Consider the following 23110-nt stretch of genomic DNA (forward strand, 5'->3'; position numbering starts at 1 on the left):
CCTGAAATAAAAGACTTACTAAGTTGTTTATTAAACACTTGATTTTTTTATCTCTAATACATAACCAAGAAAGAAAATGTATATCTGAAAGAGTGATTTCCATAAAAAAGTACTAGTTTTGTGTATGCTGTTGCACAAATAGAATGTGTCACAATATATTTGGTGAAGGAGGGTAAGACTTAACTTTCATGAAAAAGTTTAATTTATTCCGATGAGGAATTGGAATTTTAGTAGATTTTCCAGAAACCCAACAGTGTTTATTTTATACAAGAGGACACCACGATCCATTTCAATGAACATTTGCTCAGGGCTGTAAAGGGACCAAAATGAGGACAATATTCAGGGAACTTAACTGTGTGACCTTGAGCAAGTCACTTAAACTCTATGCTTCAGTCTCCCTGTCTTGTAAAATGGGAGTAATACCTACCTCACAGGTTTGTTGTGGGGATTAATTAGAAATAATGTCTGTAAAACATTTAAGGTTCTTGAAGAAGGCGCTATATGAGTACAAAGTAATATCTATTAAAGTTGGTTTATCTGTGAAAAAAATTAGGACAATAGGTAAAGAATGCTAAAGAAAGAAAAAATATTTTCATTTCACTTTGCTACACTGCCTAGGATTCTATGTAACCAATTGCCTTTTATAAAAATTCAACAGTACATATATTTCTTACAGTTTTAGTCTCCTGTACTGGAGCTACTATTTTGTGTACTGAAGAAGCTCAGTACTTTATGGTAAAAGTAACTGACAAACCAAGACAAGGCTTTTCTGAGACATCAAGAGGCTTCAGTTTACTGTTAAAAGGGCTTTCCAACACCAGAACTTACGTGTCACTGGATCTGTCTTCAGTGTGACTGTCATCTACCAGTTGCCTCATCTGTTTACGTGAGTATACTTGAAATTGAGTGAAAATTCTATTACTTGTTTCACACAATTCCATAAAAAAGGTTTTTTTTTTTCTCCTAACTCATTGCTATACTGCTGCTTCAAGTAACCTGCCTTGCCCCTACCAGAGCTCCATCTGGCTACCTTTCCACTCTGTCCCCAACACTCTGTTATCTTACCCCTTTCTGCTCTTTTGCAGAAGGCATCTGACGGTCCTTTGGACTTCCATTACCATAGTCTTAACCCTCAAGTTAAATATATTTACTCTTAAGGACTGTGTGGTATTGAGTTTCCTTCTGAAAACAACTGAAATGTGGTCAGCAACAGGGCTGCTTGGAAATTCATTCAAATAAAAAAATTTCTCTCTTTCAAAAGTACCAAATGACTTCTTTAAAAAAGAAACCTTGCATAATTTAGTTCTAATATTCCATACACCTAAATAAATGTATTTCTTTCTAGTTGTAGAAATAAGTGAATTTAGAGGAAAAAACATTAAAACAACAAAAGTCAGATTTGTAAAAAAGGTCAGACTAAAATTTGTAACTACAACTAGTAAAAAGCTATATGGGGTTTATGTGCATTAGTGTATGTATATATATAATACACATATATAATTAGAGTCAAAGCAAGGACTGGAATGCTTGAGTGTGTTTCTGCCAACAGAAGAAAAAATTCCACGTTGATTTTGAAATTTGGTTAATATAATTTTAACTGACTTGGTATGTGAGAGGCACTATACTTTGTGTTATAATTTAACTACTATCACAGATTATTCAGGTTTGAATTTTACCTTTTGAAGTTAATATACCACTATGTCCATATTGTTTGTTTGTTTGTTTTTTTGAGACAGGGTCTCACTATGTAGTTGAGACTGACCAGGAACTCACCATGTAGCCCAGGCTGGTCTCGAACTCACAGTGATCCTCCTGCCTCAGCCTTCCGAGTGCTGGGATTACAGGCATGCGCCACCATGCCCAGCTTACTATGTCCATATTCTGAAAAGGGTTGCATTTAATAAATAATTAAAGCCTTGTGTTTTAAAGAGCACAGGACAGGGGAAAAATCCATGGTGGAAAGCAAAGAGCTCCTGGGACCTCTTTCACTGCAGGAGAAAAGGATGAAGTAAGTTATACATCTTTTCAAGAGCTAAATTAGCTATTTTTATTATTACCAGTTCCTCTCACAAAACATATTATCACTGCATTGTGTTCATGTCTTCTATTTTCCAATCATCCTTGGACCATCCATATGATTAATCACTCAAGAACAAAGATAAAGTATTATAGCTTTGATATTAAAACACTCTAGCTAGCAGGCACAACAAATATCATGTCATCCATTAGAAAGTGATGAGACTGGGCTGGGGATTTAGCTCTGTGGTACCACCACCTGTCTCACAAGCTCAAGGTCCCAAGTTTGATCCCTGGCACCAAATAAAACAAAAACAAAATGAAGGTGGCCTGCCTTGCAAGCACAAAGACCCAAGTTCTGAAAAAAAAAAAAAAAAAAAAAAATGAAGTGATAACCACTATTTAATAATTTAGTTCTAACTGAACAATACAATAGCAAAAAGTTTTTGTTATATAAAGCATTTTATAAAAATATTTTCAGTTGATAATCAGGTTTTTAAAATTAAAAAATGGCTAACAAACATGCAACCTGGGAGAGAAAAAAAAAAACAAAAAACAGTACCCAGTTATCTGAAGGAAAGTATTTTCATCTTTTCTCGGTATGACTGACATAAACTTTACTCACTCAGAACTTTGAGGATTTTTCCTTTAGCTATATAGTTCTATTAATCTCAATGACTGGTTTTCATATCACATAAGTAACTAGCCAGGCCTGGTGGTACATACCTATAATTTCAGCACTGGGGAGGCTGAGCTAGGAGGATCACTGTTGTGAATTCACGGCCAGTATGAATTACACAGTGAGATCATGTCTCAAAAAAGTCCCAAAGAGGTAAGAAATTAAACAAAAAAGTCTGGTGGAATTATTAAAAGTGAGCATAACTGTTGGATTAAATAACAGTTGACTGCTAAAGAGAAAAAAAAAATGTGTATAAACACAAACATACAAAACCAAAACAGGAAAGAGACAGCGCCACAGCCCAGCACAGTAATTCATGTTTGTGATGAGGGCCTTCTGTCAACTAAGTTAAAAAGGAAAAAAGTGTAAAGCAGATTCCAAACATGATGTTAAAATGGTCAAAATAATTGTAGTATGTGAAGATATTCATAGTAAAAAATAATTTACTAATGAGAAATGCCTTGTTCTTTGATGCTGTCAATTTTTTTTTTAGGTTCTCAGCCTATCTCTGTAATACAATGAATCATTAGTATCATGTCTTCATTTGTTATGATAGGAGTATTCATTCACATTCTTGCTATGTATACAAGAGAGGGAGGAAGTACTTCTTTGTCCCTTGACTTTTGAGTTTGGCCATGTGAGTTGCCATTGAATGGTTACGATATCCTTGCCAAAAGTCAAATATATAGCTTGGCACGGTGGCACAAGCCTGTCCCAGCACTCGTGAGGCCAAGGAAGGATTGCTGGGAGTTCAAATGAGTTCATATAGTGAGTTCAAGGCTTGCCTGAACTATACATAGCAAGACGTGGTCTCAAAACAAACAAAAAATATACACACACACACACACACACACACACACACATATCCAAGGAATTACGTTTGGGCTCTCTATTGTGTACCATTGGTTTATACATGTGTTTTTATGCTACTATCAGTTTTCACGACTGTGATAGTTAAGTTTAATCATCAATTTGATTGGGTGTCTAGGAAATTAGTAAAGCACACTTGTGGGTATTTGGATGTGTCATGGAGGTGTGACCTTGAGGTCTATATCTAGGTCCCTCCATTCCCACCCCACATTCTTCTCCTTCTCTGTTTCCTGGCTGCCACGAAGAAAGCATCTTTTCCACTATACTCCTCTACCATGACGCTTCTGCCTTGGAGCCAGCCAACCATAGATTGAATCTTCTGAAATGGTGAGTTGAATTAAACCTCTCCTACTTTAAGTTGTGTGTTTTTATTATTTTGTTTCAGCAACAGGAAAGCCGACCAATACAGCTATGTTTTGAAATTAGAAGTTTCAGTCCTTCAACTTTGCTCTTTTTGCAAAACTGTTTTGTCTATTTGGGGAGGTCCCTTTAGGTTCCATATAAATTTTAAGATGAAATTTTTCTATTTCTGCAAAAAATGCTACTGAAAGCTTGACAGGGATTACATTGAGTGTGGAGATCAGTTGGAGCAGTATTGCTATACTCGAGATGGTTTTGTCAGTACTTTTGGTAAAAGTTGATGAATACAATCCTAAAATTTTAAAGGTAAAAAATTTTAAAAAGTCCTTGAGGCTAAAGCTATTATTTGATCATAAAGGCTTTGAAAGAGGTTACATGTTTATCTGTACTTCATCATATACAAACTGAGACATACAATGTGTACTATGATTATCAATATATATATTTTGGTAACGGGGATTGAACTCAGGACCTTGCACTTGAGAAGCAGGCAGCAGCACCACTGGCACTATTGATATTTAAAACTCCACATATACAGCTGTCCCTTGCTACCCAATGGGGACTGGTTCCTGAGTATACCAAAATCTGCGGATGCTCAAGTTCCTTATATACAAGATGGTACAGCATTTACATATAACCTAGGTACAGCCTCATATATACTTTATTTTTAAAAAATTATTATTAATATTTTTTGGTGCCAGGGATCAAACTTGGTCCCTGTGCTTGTGCAGCAGGCAGCAGAACCACTGAGCTAAATCCCTAGCCCCTCCCATATACTTTAAAATCACCTCAATTATCCTTTGTACCTAACAGAAAGTAAGGCTACATAAATAAATAATTGCACAATCACAACCTCTTTTTCAAATGTTTTTAATCTGCAGTTGGCTGGATCCATGGATGCAGAACCCATTTATATGTACGGCTGACTGTATAAAATTTGACATTGAAATATTAGTTTTTAAATCAAATATAGAATTTATACATATAAGAAATATCATCCTCTTTAAAAATAATTGCTCAGGGGGCCAAGGATTTAGCTCAGTGGTTCTGCCACCTACCTTGCAAGCAGAAAGACCAGAGTTTTATCCCTGCTGCGAAAACAAACAAACAAACAAACAAACAAAAAACTGCTCAAGCCAAGGAGGTAGAAGGTACAAATATACATTTCAATACCAGCATTATTTGAAACAATTTTCAAGCTACTCATCTGGAACTGGTTTTCTTGTGTAAGTCAGGTTTTGGGAGAACAATCATTCATGCTTATCATTTACTACTCTTCAGCAATGCTGAAGACCATTAAACTCTGGGTGGGGGTAAAGAAGAGTTCAATTAAAATTTAAAAAGAAAGAAAAAATGAAAGTCGTCAAGAGGCAAAGAAAGCTGCTTAAAAAAATAAAAAATAGTAATGGAGAGTAGCTGTCTTCCACACCTAGCCCCTGAATATTAAGGACCAAACCCAGAGCCTTTATATTAAGCCACTTCTGTAGTCCTTCTTGATTTTTTATTTTTAGACAGGGTCTTGATAAGTCACTAAATTGCCCACACTGGGGTCAAACATGCACTCCTCCTGCTTTAGTCCCCAGAATGGTGGGGTTACAGATATATTGATAATTTTATTTACTCTATCAATAGATGGGGGTTATGTACCTCAATGTACCTATATTTTATTTATAAGTTGGATATATGTATTACTAAACTTGGTTTTATTAGATAATGACAAACTTGGAGTGAAGTTCATAGCTAGTGAATGAATACAAATCCACATATAACAGTTTTCTTAAGTTTTTAACTTGACATATTGTCGGAACACATTAGACTATCATTTTTAAAAAATCTCAAAAATACAGCAGATAAAAAGATCTCACTGTCGAAGAGGATACAAGAAAATGGAAAGACATCCCTTGTCCGTGGGTAGGAAGAACCAGTATCGTGAAAACGGCCATACTTCCAAAACTGCTATACACATTCAATGAAATCCCTATTGAAATCCCAAAAGTACATTTCACAGAACTAGAGAAAACAATCCAAAAATTCATTTGGAACCAGAAGAGACCCGAGGATCAGTGGAATAGACTAGAAGATTTAGAAACAACTCCAGACATACTCAGCTACCTCATCTTTGACAAAGGGAGCCAACCATTCTCTCTGGAAGAAAGCCTCTTTAATAAAGATGGTGTTGGAAAAACTGAATTTCAACTTGCCAAAGATTAAAACTAGACCCCTATCTTTCACCATGCACTCAACTAAAATCCAAGTGGATTAAAGATCTAAATATTAAAACAGAAACACTAAACTTGTTGGAGATAAGCTAGGTAGACCTCTTGAAAACACTGGCATAGGAAAGACTTTATGAACATATCCTCAGTAGCATGGGAACTAGCACAAAGAGTCAACAACTGGGATCTCACCTTTTTAAAAAGCTTCTGCACTGCAAAAGAAACCACCAACAGAGCTAAGAGATAACTTACATATGTGGGACAAATTTTTACCAAGGTCTACTATCCAAAATATATAAAGAATTCAAAAAAATCAGGCCCCCCAAATATAAAGACCTAATTAAAAAATGGGCATCTGAAATGCAAAGACATTTCTCAAAGAAGTAAAAGCAGCAAATAAATAATGAAAAAATGTTCAACATCATTGGTTATTCGAGAGATGCAAATGGAAACAACACTGAGATTCCATCTCATCCCAGAAAGAATGGCTGCTATCAAGAAATCAACCAATTGGGCCACAGATTTACCTCAGTGGTTCCACTGCCTGCCTTGCAAGCACAAGGACCGGAGTTCAATCCCTGGTACCACCAAGGAAAAAAAAAAAAAAGAGAGAGAGAGAGAGAGAGAAATCAACCAATAACAAATATTGTCAGGGGTCTGGGGAGAAAGGAACCCTTCTTCATTGTTGGTGGAAGTGCAGACTGGTGCAACCAATGTAGAAATCAATATGGAGCTATCTTAAACAACTAGGATTGGAAGTCCCATTTGACCCAGCTATTCCCCTGCTGGATATCTTCCCAAAGGATTTAAGAGAATCATACCATAGTAATATATGCACTCATGTTTATAGTGGCACAATTTGTAATAGCTGAAACTTGGAAACAGCCCAACTGCTATCAACTGGAGATTGGATAAAGAAGATGTGGTTTTCAAAAAAATAAAATGGAGGGCCAGGGATTTAGCTCAGTGGTTTGGCCGCCTGCTTCACAAGCAGAAGGACCCAAGTTCGATCCCTGGAACCAAATAAACAAACAAACAAACAAACAAATGGAGTACTACTCAGCCATAAATGAGAAACTAGAGATACTTATAGCTAAGTAGATGCACACTGAGGAATACTCTGAATTGAAATTAATAGGAAACACATGTGTAAATAAATATACTGTAGTTTCTCTGGTGTGATAAAGTATAAATAAGGATCAAAATGTATAACTGATATTGTATAATAAAAAGAAAAGGTCTAAAGGTGTTGGGGAAATGGGGTGGGTAGGAGAAAGGTAAGATGGAAAAAGTTAAACAAGAGGAGGAAAAAAAATGGAAACAAAGTCTTTGTAAATGGGAAGAGTGGAAGGGGGAAGGGAGGCTAGGGGAATGGAGAAAGAATAAATCAAGATATGTCATGTAAAGGTACAAGATCCCAATGATGAATGTAACTGTACTGTATACCTAAAATGTACCAATAAAAATATATTAAATTTAAAAAAAGATCTCACTGTGTGAGTAGGAAGTGTCATCATTAACATTTTCCTGTTTGTGTTTATATTTTTGGTTTTATTTTCAATCTGTGGTTTCTTTGTAGAAATCCTTTTAAGTAACTTGTTCATCGTCTGTGGGTCAGTTTATTCAAATATAATGCTAGCTATAAAACCATTTAACTAGGTATAGTAAAATGAAATTGTTTACAAGACTCTGACAATGAACCAAAGAGTAAGGGTACCAACATTAGCTCCTTTTCATTGATGCAACACAATAATCAATCTTTCAGAAACTTCACACACATAGGTGGTATGTAAACTGAGATGTAATCCAATGATAGGCCCTAATGAAAAGACACATTCCTCATCCTTTCGGATAAAAGAAGAAAGAAAAGACCAGGATAGGATGCAGGAAGATTGTTTACTTTTCTTTCCTTTTTTTTTGGTTCCAGGGATTGAACTCTGGACCTTGCGCTTGTGAGGCAGGTGGCAGAACCACTGAGCTAAATCCCCAGATCTACTTTTCTTTCCTTTAATGGGTCATTGTATGCAATTCATACTTCAGACACTGCAGGTGTCAAGACCAAAAATCATAAATACTGAGAAAGGTGTGTGTCTTAATTACTTTTCTTGTCACTGATAAAAAATACCCAACACCCAATGTTAAAGGAGGAAAGGTTTAATTCAGCTCACAGTTTGTACAGGTGTCATACCTCTCTACATAGTCTGCTGGCTTTGAGCAAAGTGGCACGGCAGAGGTACATCAAGGAGGAAAACAAGTGCATGGCAAAGCAGGGCAGGGTGAAGGAAGCAACCACTGACAGTAGCAGCAGCCTGCCTATCCCTTTTATCTCTTCCAGGCTACCTGCCTTTTGGGTGGTACCATCCACACCCAGGCTAGGCCCTCCTTAATCCCAGCATCACATCCTTAACTGCATTATCACACACCCTAGATCCAGCCACCCCTGAAGAGCTCCACCTGTTTACCTGACGCTTTGGGGAGACATTCAGATACAAGCCATAATAGGCTATTAATGGAGTAGATGATTCCAAAGTCACTGGTGAAGGTACTTCTGAATCCGAGACAGGTGAAAAAAATATCTTTAACAGCAAACAACTTCAAAGAATTCACCATCTTGCACACAAATAATGAAGAAATAAGTGTTTGGAAAAAGCAATTTTTACCTGTTTTTTGCTGAGTCCAAGTGTGAAGAGCTAACCCTAGAAAGTTCTCTTGGAATACAATGCAGAATGAGTCACCTCTAATCCAGACTGACCCTAATCAGTGATTGATGAGAAATGACAAGCTTTGTTCTAATGATTTTTATCAATTTTGGAGAAACATTTTTAAAATATTCTTTAAAAATGTGCCCCCCCAACTGGGTCCTTGTGCTTGCAAGGCAGGTGCCAGAACCATTGAGCTAAATCCCCAGCCCTAAAAATTTATTTTTCTTATCTATTATTCAGACTTCAAAAATTTTAAAGAGTAAGTGTTTGCAGGACATAATGATTACATGCATTGCAGGCAACTGGTACATGTATAGAACACATCTCAATTCTTTTTTTTTTTATACCTTCCCTCCACCTCAGAATTCAAATGTTAATACAATCACTTTTTTTTCCCCCAGTGTTTCCTATTTGGTCCATACTCCTCCACGTTTTTTCTCATTTGTAGAAAATAAGTAGTACTTTATAAAACTGTGTCACTCTTCTGTGGTAGTTTTGCTCATTTTTTCATGTTGAAGCTAACACACTTATTTTTATAACTTGAATGAAAGTGATCCTAATATAGAATCCCCTAAAATGGAATTGTCCCTATTATCACTGAACAATTTCACAAGTGCCTACAAGGTATAAATTACCAGGCTGGGGATTTAACTCAGTGGTTCCGCTGCCTGCCTCACAAGCAAGTGCAAGGTACCCAGTTCAATCCCCAGTACCAAAAAAAAAAAGTATAAATTACCACCATTTTACAGATGAGAAAACCGAGACTCTAAGAGGTTTAATATGGTATTTAGCCTGTCATCACATAGCTAGTAAGGTTATTTGCTAATTCCACTAAATAGTTGTTACGGACTCACAAATGAGCACTACATTTAAATACCTCAGAAAGTATCTTTAGTTGACTCTGAAATAATACATTCTTATTTTTAAAAGCTCACCAGGGGCAAAGTCCCTTTACAGTTTATGACAGACAATGGAATACAGTCTTCTGTTGATAGTTTTCCAAACTTCCAACTGTGTTGTTACTTTCCCCAATAACACTGTAACACTGATGTGTTTTGATGTCCTGATGTTACTGGTCTCAGTAGAATCTTTGTATAAATCAGGAAGTCATAATTTAAGATAATTTTTGACCTAGAAGAATAATCCTATAATATTAACACTAGATTTTAGACTTATTTTCTAAGCACATCTTTTTTTTTTTCTTCTTCCTTTTTTTCTTTGGTAGTGCTTATGATCGAACTCAGGGCCTTCGGCAAGCAAGCCCTCTACCCCTGAGCTACACCATAGGAGCCTTTTTCCTTTTGCAGTACTGGAGATTGGACACAGAGGTGCTCTAACACTGAGCTACACAACTTTTTTTTTTTTGGAGACATGATCTCATCAAACTGCCCAGGTGGGACTTTACTTGTGAATCTTTTGTCTCAGCTTCCCTCAGTCCTGGGATTACAGACATCCATCACTGTACCCACATTTTAAATGCATCTTTAGTTCTCAACCTTGAACCAGATGGGCTGCATACAGTTGTTTCTTCTCTAATAAATACTGTTGCAACAAAGAGCTATTAAGCATGCAGGTGCAACTGTTCAAAGAGCCGCAATACGTAACAATATAACTGTGAAAATTATGTTCAGTAACTTATCCAAGGGTATATCCACATCTCCCTTTGGGCCTCACAGAATGTGCAATATGTCTTTATATAGTGGACCCTCAAGTTATGACTAGCCTGACATACAACCAACTTGGGTTAACAGGTTAATGGAAGATTAATCTGCCTCTCGTTATCCATAGGGAGTACTCAGCTAAACATCTAGATCTCAGGTGTATTGACATCCAACCAACTTGAATTACAACCAGCCCTTGGGAACCAATCCAGTTTGTAAGTCAAGGATCCACTGTATGTAGTTTTGATCTACATTTCCCTCTCACAAAATTAAGTTTCTTGTATGATACATATGTATCTTACATAAATCTCTATATACCCAAGCCCAGCAGAATGCCTAGACCAGACCAGGTGCTAAATAAAAGATGAAATTGATGAGACTTATTAAGTACAATTTTTGCTATTGTCCAGATCAAATAGACAATGTAGCAAACTGAAATTTCAACCTACCAAGTAATGAAATAACTATTTTTAGGTGAGATCTAAAAAGGAAAGAAAATAAACAAAGCTAGTGTGTAGCTAGGTGACTCACTAGAGAATGAAGAACATTTGTGGCTTACCAGATTCCAATAAATCACTTAACCTCAATGACTACTAGGAAGAAAAATAAAATAAACACATATCTATATAATAATGGTATTGAGTTGGTCTTATTTTCAGAATCAAAAATCTGTGTTTGGGGGAAGAGTTGTATCAGCACAAATAACAATATATAATTTTTAACTTAAAAATTATATTTACATTAATTGCAGCCCATTACAGAAGTTACTATAACTTTAGCCTTAAACATGAAAACTTGTTAAAAGAACTTTAAAATTTGTGTTTACATTTATCGCTGTCCCCCATAGCAGTCAATACAAAAAGGCCTCCAAGAGCTGCCTTAAAAAACATCACACTTTACAAGTCTCAACTGTAATACCAACTACTCTATGATTTTCAATGGCACTAAATAAAAAAATAATTGTTTTTGATTGAACTCAGGACTTTGCGCTTGGCAGGGCAGGTGCACTGCCACTGAGCTAAATTCGGCTAAAAAAATAAAAAAAAAAAAAGGGAGTAACTTTTTGCCTCAACTCCAATATCACCTATGAATTACATTGAAATTAATATCAACAAAAGACAAAGATTCAGAAACACTTGCCTAGATAGGTATCTCATTTTGCTTCCAGATAAATTTCACTTAAAGACCTCAAACCATTTCAGATATACAATTAAGAATCACCTCTTAAAAATCTCTATAGATGTGTCAACCTCCCTATGTAACTCATTTAGTTGCTTTATTTTATATGCATTCAGCCAAGAGAAAATTGATCTAACACATTGATTAAAATAATGTGTTGAATAGCCTTGTGGCACTTAAATCCAATTAGAAGTCAACTTTTTGGATTAGCATATTGATGAATTGTATATTCTTAGATAATTTAGGGGGAAACATCTGATACCATATTAAACTTAAAATGCCAATGTGCCTCTGAACTTGAAAGCTAAAAACTGTTAGTGGGTCAGTCTAGTCAGGGAAAAGATAAGCACCTCAGTTTTAATGTCTAAAGTAAATGCTAAGATCACGATCTACTTAAGATATTAACAGTGACCTCATAGTTTGCTTTTTTAAATGATTAGGAAACCCCAGCTGGAACTACCTGATTTGATATTTTAATAGTGGAGACCTAGCTTTTTTCCACCTGGTATATGGCCAGAGGGAATAGAGTTAAATGTAGGGCTTCATGGAATTAACATATAAATACCATTATTTTTCCCACTTTGTTGTGTATGAGTTCACATGTCTTAATGTCCAGTGTTTTTACGGTAGTAATTTTCAAAGTGGAAACATCTAGATAATAACCAGGCCTTAAAGATAATTGAAAGCATTTCATATATAAAAATTGATCCAAGTCAAAATGAAAATTAAGTGGGGATTACAAATGGCCTTTTTCTCATGGACATGCTTCTTCTATACTTTTTCTCAAACGATTCTGACAGAATGGTTAGTTGTCTCACTAAGCAGCTGGCTTCCCAAAGAGAATGTTAGAAAATATTCTTCTGAATCACCTCATGGTTCACTGGCCCTCAATTTTCTAACTTATAAATAAGGATTTTTTACTTTATTTAAGCAACAGAATCCACCAAATTGGTTTGAATGTTGTTGGCCATATGCTGTTTTTAATCATAATAGAAAGTTACTATTATGTAATAGAACTCAAAGAGTTTTCAAATTTTCCTTTGTAATTATGCTTAGAAATTAAAGGACAAAGAACAAAGATCCCGAAGAGTTCAGTGAAATAATGAAAATAGAGGTTGTCTATAAACCTTGATTTTCATTATAAAGGTAAAATACATACTACTGGGCTCAGCTGAGGAATGGAAATCAAATCATTACACCACAACTCCCATAAAATATTGTCAAACCTCATTGTGAGATTATGGCACTGAGAATGAGAGGAGCAGAGGAGTTCTAGGTGTTTGCAGGGCAAGAGAAACAGAGATGGGCAACAGTGGGTACAATGACAGTAGTTTTAGCTCTGGAACACAGAGTAGTGTAAGGTCAAGAGGAGGCTAAAAATTCTGGCAGAAAAATAGGAAGACTTATAAAAAGACTAGATGTCTTTTTAAAGAAAAAACTTTAAAATTTTTTTTCTGCATACTAGGTCTTATGCATACTAGGCAAGTGTTCTACTACTCAACTACATATCCAGTCCAAGACTAAGTCTTGGCTAAACCTAATTAGAAGATCAGGAGGTTTGGGACTGGTAAAAACTGTAGACAGACAGTATGGCTACTGGAGTTTTAAAATGGTGACGTTCTAAGAGGCAACAGCAGTAAGTTGTTAAAAGAAGCGATGGTAAAGACAGCGAAAGAAAAATAATGCTTGAAGATATTTAGAATAAGGGTTAAGACTCAGGATAGAAGGAACAGAATACTATCAGTCAGAAAAATAAGATGATTTTTAGTAAAACAACCTATTTCAACCTTAGGACATTTTGTAAACTAAAGGCTAGAACTTCTCAACTTTTAATATTTCAAAATAGGTCTTTTAATATTTCAAAACTCAACTGTAGAAAAGACCAAAAGAAACACCCACTACATAAATATTAAAAATCCCCAAACTCAAAACCTAAAAGTGTCCATACCTCATACAGCTGCCGTGAGGATCAGGTGAAAAAATCTTAGTAGAGCATTTACTAGCTCTATCTTAGAATATAAAAATAACAGTTATTACTGCTGTTATTGTAAGTAAATCTGTTATTTTCCTGAACAGTAGATGTGAAGGATGCTGGTGGACTAATAAGGAAGAGAAACCCAAATAAATATAAAGATTCATGATGGACTTTGGAAAGCTTGCCAAGATACAGCAATAGCAGTTACTACACTGAATTTTAATTGTAGATTGTTTCTTTCCTTTTGTAAAATACATGTAAGATTAGATTCTTAAATTCCTCATTTAAAAATTTTAGTATACTAGACAGTATTTTCTGCAAGGTTTATCTTCTCAGTCATTGAAGAACTCTTGAGACAGGGGACTATGAGATGCAGACACAAAGCCCAGCTCTATTTCTATTGCTGTGGAAAGGGACTGCACACCATGGGGCAGAGCCTGATGTTCCAGGAAAAGTGATCTCCCAGGCTGTCTACATTGAATACAGTTAAGTTTCTTAAATAGTAAGAACATTTCACATAAGGCAAAAAATACAAAGTCTGAAAGTTGAATTTTGGTGGAACAGAGTTCAGAAGAAGCTAAAGAAGATTCAATTGAGACCATGGTCACAACTTAGTAAAGAGCCAAGTCTCTGTGTTCTCTGGTTCTCTATCAGACCCAGGTGCTCACTGGTGCTTGGCAAAATTAAAGGTACTCCAAATTATCCTAGTGGTTCTCTAATGACTTATTTTATGACTCAGTTTTCTTCACCAAAACTTCAAAAAATTTTAGTGTAAAATAAATCAGATAAGAAGTATGAACTATTTAATATGGCATGGTTCTAAAACTAGTATAAAGGCTTTCTCTATTAGAACAAAAATATGTCAGACCTTCAGTTATAACTTAGTTTTATCATATTAAATACCTTCAAGGGTAAAATTGGTACGTATTTTTTAATTATAGCTCATAACTTTAAAATAAAATGAAAAAACATTTTTTTTTGGTACTGGGGATCGAACTCAGGACCTTGAGCTTGCGAGTAAAATAAAATGAATTTTTGAAGAAACCTTAAAAAAATTTTACAATACTGAAGTTTTACTAATACTAAACTGCTGACGTTTGGTTTACTGTAGAAAGCTGTAGCCTCCATGTCAGTTCTATAGTTAATGCATTTCTGTTTTTTACTTTAATGCTAGTAAAGAATGCTTACTCATAATTACATAAAACAATAATTTTGTGGCTCGCTCAGGATAATGTGGCCTAATTATGCAAACTTCTGTAAACAATCCAAAATGACAATTTAATATATCAACTGATCATGTTATAAAACTATGCTGTTCATGAGAAAGTTAATGTAGCACTGGTAACTAAAATTTGCATCAAATGTCTAATTTGTAACACTGGAAAAAGAAACTTTTTTGTCTTGCATGGAAACTACTAAACTATTAGTGATCTGCTGCCCTGTAGAGACAAGAATAGGACTCAATCCATCTGGCTTGAATGGTAACAGTTTTCTGAGTTCATATGTCTCTCTAGTATTAATTAAACCTGGTAAACCAACTTGTCAAGTCTCTAAGCTGCTGTGAAGCCTCCATTTATACAAAAACATTTAATTTGGAGCTGGGAATTCAGCTCAGTGGTTTTGGCACCTGCTTCACAAGCTCAAGGACCTGAGTTCGATCCCCGGTACCAAAAAAAAAAAAAAAAAAAAAAGAAAGAAAGAAACATATCATTTGGCTTTAAATGGCACAAATACAATTGTAAATACAACAGTAAGTGCTAATGGCAACTCTGAGTCACATGGCAGATCTTGGCTATAAATTGGCCTTCAAGACAATGTGGAATAACACTTACATAGTTTAAGAATTATCATCAAAACATACTAAAATTTTAAAAGTATATAGAGAAAATTTCCACCTCCCTAAGAATATGTATATTTGGATCCTTAAGAAATGAACAGAGAAATCAATCAATAATGGTCATGAAGGATATGGGATTAAATGAAGTGACAAAGAATGAGAATTTATTGAATAAAAGCAAATGCTATAATTAAAATATGAAGTAAAGTCAGAAGAGAAGTCACTACAGGTATGGGGAGTTTGCCCAACCCAAAGCGTAAATATTGAGAAATAGGGGTAAATAACAGTGTAGAGGGAACCCGCAGGCAGGACACTAGATAGAATTGGAAACAGAAAGCCATTAAAGACTACAAAAACCAGGATTGGAAAAGAAACTTTTGGCAAATATAATATGAGCTTGAAGAGGGTATACGAAAAGCACATAACCCTCTATGAATATTAGTTTAATTAACAACTGCACTATTTTGTTCTAACTTATGTGTGGGAAAAATTATAAAGAACACTACAAAAATTTTTGAAGCCAAATGTGTAAAAAATTCATTTGCAGAGACAAATAGCAGGTTTTACTCTCAAATGTTTTTAAATTTTTAGTAAAAAAAGGATTATTTTCATTGTTGCCTTATGTGAAAATTGGATTATCCACCATCCTTAAAAACAAGTTAACATTTTTGCAATATAGTACAATAAGTGAACAAATACCATAGTGGTTTATAAAAATTCTTTTTATGTGTTTATATTTAAAGAAATTCTTTTTAATGTTATTCAACAAGAAAACTTACTCCTTATACTCTTCTTTTATACAACTATGAGAATTACAATACTGTCAGATTATGTGAATTCAAAGTTACCTGTATGAAAACTACCTTAATCTTTAATTTCACGATGAAGCCAATGAGCACTCACTTTAAACGAAACACACTGTTCAGTCATGAGAATCTTCTCTTTTTATAAGGTAACAAAAGCCATTAACACATGCACTTTCAATAACTCTGGCTTGATTCCTTAGCATATGAGTGCCAGAAGTTATATAATTAAAATCTAAGTATCACATGTTAAATCTATTGTATAAATTGGCTCCATTCATTTCCATATAACCAGCCAAAGGCTTTATAATTTGCAATAGCTCGGCCCTTTCCCACACATTGCTAACTGTATAAAGTTTGATTTTTTTGCCAGTACCAGGTATAAAGTCTGATTTTTAAGGGACTAAAAATAGCTATATGTTCCTTAAAAAACAAAACAAAACAAAAAAAACAAAAACAAAACTAAGCTCCAATTTATTTGTTAAATCTGAATTACCTAGGTTTTTGTGTGTGTGTGTGTGCTGTACCAAGGATCAAACTCAGGACCTTGAGCTTGCCAGGCAGGTATGGCACCAATGAACTACATCCCTGGCCCACCTAGGTCTTAAGTTTAACTTTAGAAATTACTAAATCAAGGGCTGGAGATGTAGCTCAGTGGCGTTGCCATTTGCCTCAGAAGTGTAAAGTTCAATTCCTGGTACAAACAACAACAACAAACAACAACAACAACAACAACAACAACAACAACAAGAAACCAAAACAAACAAACAAAAAAACCAGAAATCAGGACTAACTCTTCCTTTGTCTGAAAGAAAGATTACCCTTAAATCATTACATTTCAATGAAAGCCTGGCCTTTCTTTAAAAAATATATTGTGGGGATGGGGATTTAGCTCAGTGGTGCCACTGCCTGCCTTGCAAGCGCAAGGTCCTGAGTTCAATCCCTGGTACTACAAAAGGTGGGGGGGGGTGTGAAGGGAGGGCAGGGGTATGGGGAAAAAAACAAGAACCAAGAGCTGTTATGTAAAGATACAAGATCCAAATAACAAATGTAACTGTACTGTATACTTAAAAAGCACCAATAAACTCAAAGAAAAAAAAAATATATATGGCGAGGATATCATTCAATTCAGTTCTTTTTGATGATCCTTTGCAAGTAGTTATTCCAGCTAGTAAATTTTGCTTGATACTTTGGTTGTTTCTTTGTCAAGTTCTAGGAGTTTTCCAGAGGATCCAAAATAATGAAACTAGTTTATTTGTAGGCTACTTTAGTGTATCTACTTCTAAAGACATCACAAGGATTGACTGTCTCTTGTCAGTATAATGCCTCTCAGTGAATATTAAAGGTATATGAGACTTGGTTGTGTTTTTTCCAGTACTGGGATTGAACCCATGGGTGCTATGCAAGCACTCTATCACTGAACTACATCACCAGTCCTCCTCTTCTTTCCCTTTTTGAGACAGTCTCACCAAGTTGTCCAGGCTGGCCTTGAACTTGTGATACTCAGTGTCTTAAGTAGCTGAGGTAAACAGGCATGTGCCACTGTGACTGGCTGTAAATGGCACTATCAAAAGACTTGAGCTGGGTGTGGTGGCGCAAGCCTGTAATCCCAGCACTCGGGAGGCTGAGACAGGAGGATCGCTGTGAGTTTGAGACCAGCCTGGGCTACATAGTGAGTTCCAGGTCAGTCTCACAGTCTCAACGACATAGTGAGACCCTGTCTCAAAAAAACCAAAAACCAAAAAGATGAGGTCTGGAAGCTTTTTTTTTTTTTTAGGAATGAAACTCTGAGGTTATAAACGCAATTTAAAGGCACCATAAAACTCAGTTTCATATACAGCATCAGTTTGCAAAACCAAGTTGATATATACAACACTAAAATTGTAAATTGTAAAGATTATTTGGGGTTGACCTTTTTCAAATAGTTTTAGTATATTAAATATAATTTAGAAAACATGTCTGTGGTTTTCTTTTGTGGGGGTAGTGGTGCTAGAATCAAACCTACAGCCTACAAAGGGAAGTACTCTACCGCGCAGTTACAATTCCATTCCTTTTTTCTTTTCATAGAAGGTTCTCTGTATAAAGTTTATTTCTAGATACCAAGCTCATTTATGTACTAATCCATAGGCTAAACACTGACTTTAGAATGCTGGATGACCAATATATTTCATAAGCACACTATCTATGAAATGAAACAGACCTAATTACTAGAAAATACAGTCAGAAGACATGAAGGAAGTGGGTAATTCTGGGCTGCCAAACTAGGAGAAATGGAGAAATGGACTACCATACTAGTAGTACTAAAAAATACTGAATTCATCAAACAGATGATATTCATAGTACTAATGTTTTTGGTACTAGGGATCTAACTCTGGTCCTTGCGCTCACATGGCAAGCAGCAGAACCACTGAGCTAAATCCTCAGCCTACAGAGGTTTTTTTTGAGACAGGGTCTCACTATGTAGTTGAGACTGACCAGGAACTCACCATGTAGCCCAGGCTGGTCTCTAACTTGCAGTGATCCTCTAGCCTCAGCCTCCGAGTGCTGGGATCACAGGCGTGTACCACCACACCCAGCAGTACTAAAATTTTTTAACATGCCCTCAGGGTATTATGAAATGACAAAACAGAATTTGATAAATCTCTAATCCAAAACCAGGAAGGGCCCACACACATATCAGGAAATTAAATTGGAGCATTCTGTAGTGTCTTTGTAATTCCAGAATTCACAATTTCATCTATAATAACCGATTTTTGAAAGCATACATCTAAAGAACAGAGATTTAAAAAAAACTTGATAGAAAAATAGAGCACTTGGTCTAGATTTGTTTAAAAAGCACTTATACCAAGTATGAAGTACTGTAGTACTTAAAAAGTAAAGAAATTCATTTTCCATATCTTCTTTGATCATTGTTATGGGAATAAAATTCCAATTGAGAAAAACATGCAAACAAAACCAGTCATGTCACCAACTACCAAGGGAACTATTGTCATATCCTTAAAGCCACAGTATGCACTGCACAACCATCCTTTTTTATCTGTATCTTGCCTCTTTCAAGCTGAACAAAGCAATATGTTTCTGCAAGAACTATGAGCAAGACTGTAAGGCCTTCAGAGCTAGGGAAAAAGCAAGTCTTATTTTTTCTCTCTAAACTGTTTGGGTGTCAGTGTTAAAAAGTTCTAACACTCTGTAACCTATATTTTACTTTCTTCAGAGGAAATTATTTGCAAAACTACATTCTTTCACATACTTTTATTATTGTTAAAAAACCTGTTGCTCAACATAAAAATCTAAAACTGGGGGAGGGAGGGAAAAAAGGAAGCTCAACAAACAACAAAATAAAGTTGCTCTGCTATGTCGAGGCTGCCAGGCCTTTTGTTACTCTACTTGAAAGTAAATGTGACTTGTCTGTAAAGAGTGCTGCTTCAGCAGTTCCAAATGAATTTCAAGCCTGTGCTCCACATTTTCTCTTTTGTAAGTTTAATGTATTCAGCAACACTGAACTGACAATTTAAATAACTACATTTTTAAACAAACGAAGCATTGATGTTAATGTATGAAAATGGTCCAAACCCCTGGGAGTCTTGGTTCCCACCATTGTTTATTCTGACAACAGGATATAATTGCTTACTTACTTGGCAGCAAACTTAACCATCTGCTTGCTTGCGTGGTCTCCCACTGCAACAAGAGCCTGGACATTAAACTGCTGCTGACGTAGAACTAAGAAACACTGCTTCCCTGAATAAGACAGAAAGAACACAAGTGTGTTAATAAGTACATATTACTTCAGTTTTTACAAAGAAGAAAAATACTTCTTTACTTTAAAATCAGCCAAAATTGACTACACTCATAAGGCACATACACATAAGCACCTGTCAGGTTTCCACAGCCAAAATACTGACACTCAGTTGACAAGCTATAGTTAAAAAAAAACCCAAGTTCCTATAATGAGTTATAAAAAATGCTTTTAATATGCTCTTTGTGAGAATACAAGCAAATTACTATTAAAGAAATTTCAAGTAATTTCAGATTACTTTCAACATTCATTCATTTAATAGTTGTTATACTCTATAGGCAAAAGCACTGCTTGTATTACCATGAAGCTTCAATGATGCAACACAAAAGAACTAACAAAGTACTTAATAACAAGACCACAAGCATTTTATGGGGTAGTCCACCTGTAGTATTCCTAGCAAAGTACATTTTGAAGCAACCCAAAGTATTTTGATTGACATGCTAGTTCTTTTCTTCTTTTATATTCCTTATCATCTTCCCAGCCCTTCATCTTCTTTAAGTCTATTTTTTAGACTCCAAATAATTTTGTCTGAAAGCTCATTCTCTTCAAACCTTATAACCAGTCTTATTTTTACATAACTCAGGCCTCTTGATTGCCCTTCCTTTCATAGAACTGTCATTACTTATTTTTAACCTAAAAAATATGACTTGTAATAGATTTCAATCAGTATGTATCCTTGTGATATATTTATCCCTTTTCCTCTAAAGCAAACTCTTTTTAAAGTCTCTGATCAAATTCTAGAAAAGGACTTCCTCATAAAAATGAGTTGTCTCTTCAAGACCATTTTCTCATCAGATGGTCTTGCAAAACATCAAAAGATTATGACTTTTAAACTGAGAATTATCTTTTACATTAAGCATTAGCTTTGTACAAAAAGGACAAATGAAAGCCAGCTTATTATTTTCAACACACAGTATTTTGAAATGCAAATCAGATAGTGATCATGAATTTAAAAAAAGGCTGAAAACAAAGTGTCAACACTGACTCTGGAGTCATATATGATTGACAGGTTTTTATCATTAAAAAAAGACAATAATTTTCTCTTTTACTCCGGAGTATGACCCAGTCCCAAAATGAAATCTTAGAAAAAAAATTGTATAAACAAATTCAGAAGGATTGAAGGTACTGTATTATTAAAAATGGCACAGAGGAACTTGCAGGTGGATCAAAATTACATTATCTTAAGACCTACTACTGAAACCACAGCCAGACACTATCCCCCTTAGAATACAACGCTAGCAAGAAATGAAGAAATGTGTATGCCAAAGGGGTAGGCTAAGCCAGGATTTAGTCAGAGTATTTTAGTAGCCTCAGACAGAGGCAACCAAGACCTAAAACTATTACAAAGCTATCCTGTGATGAAACCAGTAATCAGAGACAACCAACTGTCTGCACAGGAAAACGTCTATAGGTTAGCAGTAGCATTAAATATTTAGTTTGATGGCTGGGTAAAGAGTAAGGACCTCAGGGCTGGGATGTAGCTCAGTGGCACTGCACCTGCCTGGCAAGCACAAGGTCCTGACTTTAATCCCTGGTACTGGGGGAAGGGAGGAGTATAAGGACTTTGAAATAAAAATCCTGGGGTATACTATCACTTCCTAGGAAGGGCAACTCTTCATCTGTAAGTGAAGAAAATAATAGCATACTACTCACAGGGTTTTCTTAAGGTTTCTTTTACAGTCATGAGGATTACATACTCTGTTTAAAGTTGAGAGACAGCCCCATTAAGAATGTTAACTATTAACTAACATTTGTTGTAATTAACAAACCACTACTACTGGGTACTTATTTGAGGAATGTTTATCATTCCTATTTTGTAGTCGGGTTATTATGTTCCAAGACTATGGTGGGTGTCGAGAATACTAAGGTAAGTATTTGCTAGACACTCAAAAGAGACTATAATATGAAAAATAATAAAACCATATATGGGCTGGTGACTTGGCTCAGTGGTTCCACCACCTGCCTTGCAAGCACAAGGTACCAAAAAAACAAACAAACAAACAAAAAACCCATATATGAAGCATAATCCCTATTTTATTTGTGTAAGAAGTGCCCTAATTGATTGCAAAGCCCTACTCCACTCCTCTTCCAAAACAGCAAAAAAATGGAACTGAGAGTTGACTATAAAGAACTTTCTAAATCTGAAAATCACAGAACATCTATATACAATAAATGAAAGAAAGTACTTAGATTTACTGAATGACATAATGTACATAAAAGTTAATACATTTAATAACAAAGATCTAAAGCTTTATGAGAAAAGAACATGGAGAGTCCCATAAATAAATGGCCAATAGATTAGAACAGATAATTTGAGAGAAAAGCAGAAAATCATAGCAGTATAGGAACCAAACTATTATTGGTAATGAAAGTGATATAAAGCTGGGCGTGGTGGCCCATGCCTGTAATTCCAGCACTCGGAGGCTGAGGCAGGATTGCTGTGAGTTCAAAACCAGCCTGGGCTACAAAGTGAGTTCCGGGTCAGTCTCAACTACATAGTGAGACCCTGTTTCAAAAAAACAAAACAAAACAAAACAAAAAAGTGATATAAGTTGAAGCAAACAGTGATGACATTATTTACTTCTCAAATGAGCAAAGATTTAAAGAAATAAATACTCCATCATAACTTACTGATTGCAAAGTAAACTTGAACAGTGTTTTTGGAGAATGGGCCTTTTAAAAGGCTTAGAAATATTCTCAACTCAATAAATACATTTCTTAGAATGTATGTTAAGGAAATTAAATATGGAAACATTACCTTAAAGAATGGAAATTCTATTATCACTCAAATTATTATTTATGTAGTGTTCATTAGCAGATAAGAACTATATGTGACTCCAATAGTATAGTCTCCAAGCTTCAGTGTTAAAGCACTTTGAAATTATAGAGCTTTACTGGTTCACTTAAAAAAGTATTTTTAAGGCTCAAAACAAAAAAGTCAGCACTGGACTCCTGTTAAATAAAATTGTCCACTTAAACTCCTCTATCAAATATTTTCAAAACCAAGTTCTTCTAT

At 35.3% G+C, this 23110-nt stretch overlaps 1 protein-coding gene across 1 annotated transcript in view; it reads right to left on the minus strand.

Annotated features, from left to right (window-relative positions):
* The window catches only part of Dars1 (aspartyl-tRNA synthetase 1), a 74377-nt gene that overhangs the window by 31290 nt on the left and 19977 nt on the right, over positions 1-23110 (minus strand). The window contains exon 4 of the mRNA XM_010606149.2: positions 19934-20036. Within this exon, the coding sequence (XP_010604451.1) occupies positions 19934-20036 (103 nt within the window). The remainder of the gene's footprint in view (positions 1-19933; positions 20037-23110) is intronic.

Source organism: Fukomys damarensis, unplaced genomic scaffold (assembly GCF_012274545.1).
Source record: "Fukomys damarensis isolate Sample0158 unplaced genomic scaffold, DMR_v1.0_HiC HiC_scaffold_29, whole genome shotgun sequence".
Lineage (NCBI taxonomy): Eukaryota > Metazoa > Chordata > Mammalia > Rodentia > Bathyergidae > Fukomys > Fukomys damarensis.